We start from the raw sequence: 6048 nt of genomic DNA, 5'->3' as shown, positions 1-6048 counted from the left end.
AAGTAGGAGAAATAGCACAAAATACTAAAATCGAATTGACAAAGGGGTCATTTTGATAGCATCAAAAAATTCTTGTATTTTATACGGAACTGATTTTTGGCATTTAATGTGTTTATTGACCATACAGGTTTAGGATAGTTCTGTGTGAATATGAAGGGAGGGAACGTATAGTGAGATCAGGTAAGGCAGGGTCACGATAACTGTAGGGACGTGCTTACAAGTGATGAACTAGCATCTTATGACAGACATATCGGATGTATATGCTATATGTTGTCATAATATTTTATCTGTTAAAGCTTGGTGAAATGATGTCGACTTATTTAGTCATACTACACAGGTAACCATGGCAATGTTACATCAAATGTCATTCATTTGATCAAGATTGGGGCCAAAACATACGAAATCCATGTGTCAATTTAATCCCATTGCTTTAATAGGTCAGTGGTTGTATATGTCATTTGTGGATACATGTATAGAGACATGTATACAAAGAAATAACGTAAAATGAATATTCTTAAACGAAAATGGCAATTCATATAACTGCCAATAAAGATTAAGAATGCTTCCTCTAATTCGGACAGGGTGGGTTGGGGCCCAATGTAACACACCAGAGAACTCCTGCGCGACCAAACCCTGCCATAATGGTGCTACCTGTACAGATGTGCCGACCAACAACTACCAATGTACCTGTTTAAAAGGGTGGACAGGTATGTTTCCGAGGGATAACAGAAATAGAATGAAGGTACTCAGCATATACCCTATACATATTTTTAGTTATTTAGTATCAAACTGATTATTATTCTATGCATATATTTTTAGTTATTTAGTATCAAATTGATTATTATTCTATACAACAATTTTTAGTTATTTGGTATCAAATTGATTATTATTCTATACATATATTTTTAGTTATTTAGTATCAAATTGATTATTATTCTATACAACAATTTTTAGTTATTTAGTATCAAACTGATTATTATTCTATACATATATTTTTAGTTATTTAGTATCAAATTGATTATTATTCTATACAACAATTTTTAGTTATTTGGTATCAAATTGATTATTATTCTATACATATATTTTTAGTTATTTAGTATCAAATTGATTATTATTCTATACGTAGAATTGTAAAATCGTTTGTTTGTAACAGCCAGTGGTTAGTTTATCGAACTATCGTCCACTGCATAATTAACATTAGCCATCTACCCGATATATTTGAATCACTTTCATTATTTTATAATCAGCGTTGCACAAATGCTTGTATGGCGGGTGTCGTCGATGGAGCAGAAGACTTTTACTTCCCAGAGCACCTTCTCTTATTCTCCCTGTTCAATGATCTCTTTACATACTTTTGTTTATATTTTACCATCTTTTCATCGATTTTCAGTTACAATTATGGTTTCGTTAAAATGTAGATATTCTTTGCCGTTTTATGTATTATTAGTTTTTTTCTTTTGCATCTGTTTTAGTGTTCCACGTTCTTTCCCATTATACGATTGTCAATTTCTGTCTTCAATGGTCATTTTCTGTCTTCTATGGTCAATTTCTGTCTTCATTTATAACATTCAGTATTCTATTATACCATTCAGTGTTCTATGTATAACATTCAGTATTCCATGACAACATTCAGTATTCAATTGTAACATTTAGTATTCAATTGTAACCTTCAGTATTCTATTATAACATTCAGTATTCCATTATAACATTCAGTATTCCATTATAACATTCAGTATTCCATTGTTACATTCAGTATTCTATTGTAACATTCAGTTTTACATTATAACATTCAGTATTACATTATAACATTCAGTATTACATTATAACATTCAGTATTCCACTATAACATTCAGTATTCCATTATAACATTCAGTATTACATTATAACATTCAGTATTACATTATAACATTCAGTATTACATTGTAACATTCTGTATTACATTATAACATTCAGTATTACATTATAACATTCAATATTCAATTGTAATATTTCGTATTCCACTATTACATTCAGTATTCTATTATAACATTCAGTATTCCATTATAACATTCAGTATTCCATTATAACATTCAGTATTACATTGTAACATTCAGTATTACATTATAACATTCAATATTCAATTGTAATATTTCGTATTCCACTATTACATTCAGTATTATATTATAACATTCAGTATTCCATTATAACATTCAGTATTACATTGTAACATTCAGTATTCCATTATAACATTCAGTATTACATTATAAATTCAGTATTACATTATAACATTCAGTATTACATTATAACATTCAGTATTACATTATAACATTCTGTATTCCATTATAACATTCTGTATTCCATTGTTACATTCAGTATTCTATTGTAACATTCAGTATTACATTATAACATTCAGTATTACATTGTTACATTCAGTATTACATTATAACATTCAGTATTACATTATAACATTCAGTATTACATTATAACATTCAGTATTACATTATAACATTCAGTATTACATTGTAACATTCTGTATTACATTATAACATTCAGTATTACATTATAACATTCAATATTCAATTGTAATATTTCGTATTCCACTATTACATTCAGTATTCTATTATAACATTCAGTATTCCATTATAACATTCAGTATTCCATTATAACATTCTGTATTCCATTGTTACATTCAGTATTCTATTGTAACATTCAGTATTACATTATAACATTCAGTATTACATTGTAACATTCAGTATTACATTATAACATTCAGTATTACATTATAACATTCAGTATTACATTATAACATTCAGTATTACATTATAACATTCAGTATTCTATTGTAACATTCAGTTTTACATTGTAACATTCAGTATTCTATTATAACATTCAGTATTCCACTATAACATTCTGTATCACATTATAACATTCAGTATTACATTATAACATTCAGTATTACATTATAACATTCAGTATTACATTGTAACATTCTGTATTACATTGTAACATTCAGTATTACATTATAACATTCAGTATTACATTGTAACATTCTGTATTCCATTGTTACATTCAGTATTCCATTATAACATTCAGTATTACATTGTAACATTCAGTATTACATTATAACATTCAGTATTACATTATAACATTCAATATTCAATTGTAATATTTCGTATTCCACTTTTACATTCAGTATTCTATTATAACATTCAGTATTCCATTATAACATTCAGTATTCCATTATAACATTCAGTATTCCATTTTAACATTCAGTATTACATTGTAACATTCAGTATTACATTATAACATTCAGTATTACATTGAAACATTCAATATTCAATTGTAATATTTCGTATTCCACTATAACATTCAGTATTCCACTATTACATTCAGTTTTCCATTATAACATTCAGTATTCCATTGTAACATTTAGTATTCCACTATTACATTCAGTATTCTATTATAACATTCAGTATTCCATTATAACATTCAGTATTCCAGTGATATTAACGCTTGCTCTATAATCGTCCTTGAGCACCCGATTGCCCAAAATCAATACTTATTATTATTTTTTTAATTTATTTACTTATATTATTTAATATATATTGATATAAAAACATCATGATTTTGTTCTGTTCAATTGTAAGAGCAACATTAACCCACGTGCGTTTAACATACCATGGTTACAATCAGTATCCCATAGTTACAATCAGTATCCCATAGTTACAATCATCATCCCATAGTTACAATCATCATCCCATAGTTACAATCAGTATCCCATAGTTACAATCAGTATCCCATATTTATTAGTTACAATCATCATCCCATAGTTACAATCAGTATCCCATAGTTACAATCAGTATCCCATAGTTACAATCAGTATCCCATAGTTACAATCAGTATTCCATAGTTACAATCAGTATCCCATAGTTACAATCAGTATTCCATTGTACTATTAAGTATTCAGTATCCAATGGTTATGTTCTGTATGCAATGACCATTTGCATTTTGTTTTGATCATCATAATATTATAGACACATACATAGGTGTCGATGTTGTAGGAAAGACCTGCGAAACGTTCGCATTGCCTCAAAATGTGAGGACAACTATTCTCACCTCCGCAACAACAGCTTCGATTACGTCATCGACTCCTACTACTCTTCTCTCAACGTTGTCATCAACACAGAAACTAAACACGTCATCATCACAGGGACCAGTGAGTGTAACAACACCAAAAGGATTGACGTCATCAACATCACAGTGGCCTATGAATGCAACAACACCAAAAGGATTGACGTCATCAACACATCAACTCGGCACGTCATCATCACAAAGACCAGTCTTGTCAACAACACAAAAAGGATCGAGGTCAACAACACAACGTGTCATCAGTAGTAGTCATATTACGTCACAGCATAGTACACCACACACATCGGGTATAGACAGTACAGCTGATCCGTTAGCCACGCCCACTACAACGCACACCATACCAAACAGCGCATTCTGTCAGATAGCTTTCAACCTTATAAATGGTAAAAAAAAAATTCTTTCATCATAACCCTGGCAAACTGAAGTGCGTTTATGTTACAGTACAGACCCAAGGGTACGTGAAATATATAATTTATATCGAAGTAACTTACATTGTATGTGAAAGAACAGGGAAAGCAAATTGCTGACGGGTGCTCCGACAGGAACCGAACCGTCCCTCTAGTCAGAGAAGCATGATCCGTCAGCTGAATGGCATAGACCGTATTTAACACTATGCACAAGCAACCCTGACCCATTTCTTTAACACAGATATTTAGTGGTGCTAGATAGATATATATCGGCATTGTTTATTTTTGGGGGGGGGGATATATATTTCGATGATATGTCTAAGCATTGAACTGTTACCAAATGGAAATATATACAACTCTCGGTATTATATATTTGGGGTGATATATATCTCGGTAGTGTATATTTGGGGGCGATATATATAGAGGATATTGAATGACTTCCCGTTTAATATGACATATATTTCACGAGTGTGGCAGAATATCGATATTTTCACGAGTGCGAATATCGAAATATTCTGTCATACGAGTGAGATAAAGGTTATATTAAACAGGAAACCATTCAATTTTCTTTTAATTGCATTTTGATACTTAAAAACAAAATTAGAGACATCGAAATATTAATAGTGCGGGAATCGGTAACATAATTCATGACGTCATCTCTTTGTGACGTTACTCCACGTCAACTTGACGGCGGAAGGACTGATCAACGCAATTTAAGCGTTTTCTGCTGTTATCGAAGTTATCTGTACATGAATAGCTGACATCAAGTGAGTTTTTGTCAAAAACCAGTCTGGATATTTCAGAAATACAAAAAAAATGACCAATTTATCTATCTTCGCTTCGATTAGGAAAATCGGCAAGTTTCAATGAGGTGAATACAAAGGTTCGCTCTGATTGGTCAAAAACGAAAAACTTATATCGTTGCAGTGAAAATATAAGTTTTATTACTTTGATAAATTCTATATCTCACTGGCAAAAATGCAATAAATAAGAGTATCATATTTGGGTATGTATCTCGGTATCATGTTTGGGTATTATATATCTCGCTATCATAACTGAGTAATATTATAGTTTGGTACGTATCTAGGTATCATGTTTGGGTAATATATATAAGAGTATTATATATTTGACAGGAACAAATGTGACAAAGATACAGCTGTCCGGTTTTGATAAAATGAGATTGAGTGCCAGAAATGTAGAAAGGACACTGACACAAAATGTCAACCCAAGCAGTCTTCGTCTTTTATCACTTAACGACAGTGTGTAAGTAATATATGTACATGTTGTATACATAGTGTTTTGATTATTGGGCGTTATTTTAATATCCTCCTCTCTTAGCTCTGTCCTCGCCATAACTTAGCATACCTGAAGGTTTTGGTGTTTCTGTTGTTAACAACTTTATCATGGCTCTCAAAGTTACACATTGTATTTATCATGCAGTACATGAGTCGTCTTCCTTCTGTTCTTGGTTGTGTTTCCGTGTTATATATAAACTATGTACGTTGATATTAGA

At 30.8% G+C, this 6048-nt stretch overlaps 1 protein-coding gene across 2 annotated transcripts; it reads left to right on the top strand.

Moving 5' to 3' along the window:
* The first annotated feature begins 567 nt into the window (after positions 1–567).
* LOC117322544 lies at positions 568–5765 on the top strand. 2 transcript variants are annotated; one of them, XR_004531574.1, is made up of 3 exons: positions 568–707; positions 4041–4511; positions 5669–5765. XR_004531574.1 is itself a non-coding variant. In XM_033877540.1 (2 exons), exons 1-2 carry the CDS (start codon positions 682–684, stop codon positions 4372–4374), a joined length of 360 nt encoding a protein of 119 aa, XP_033733431.1. In that variant the 5' UTR covers positions 568–681; the 3' UTR covers positions 4375–4552. The 2 variants fall into 2 exon arrangements, 1 of the variants encoding a protein (XP_033733431.1); XM_033877540.1 differs by lacking the exon at positions 5669–5765 and having other exon boundaries at positions 4041–4552.
* The last annotated feature ends 283 nt before the right edge of the window (positions 5766–6048 follow it).

The sequence above is a fragment of the Pecten maximus genome, chromosome 1, assembly GCF_902652985.1.
Source record: "Pecten maximus chromosome 1, xPecMax1.1, whole genome shotgun sequence".
NCBI lineage: Eukaryota > Metazoa > Mollusca > Bivalvia > Pectinida > Pectinidae > Pecten > Pecten maximus.
The sequence above is the reverse complement of the archived record's forward strand: the minus strand, read 5'-3'. Positions and strand labels throughout refer to the sequence as shown.

Excerpts from the sequence above, each read along its gene's own strand:
- LOC117322544 (XM_033877540.1), top strand. The coding sequence starts at position 682 with ATGTACCTGTTTAAAAGGGTGGACAG. Across the intron at positions 708-4,040 it reads CTGTTTAAAAGGGTGGACAG|GAAAGACCTGCGAAACGTTC; the intron begins GTATGTTTCCGA and ends TCGATGTTGTAG.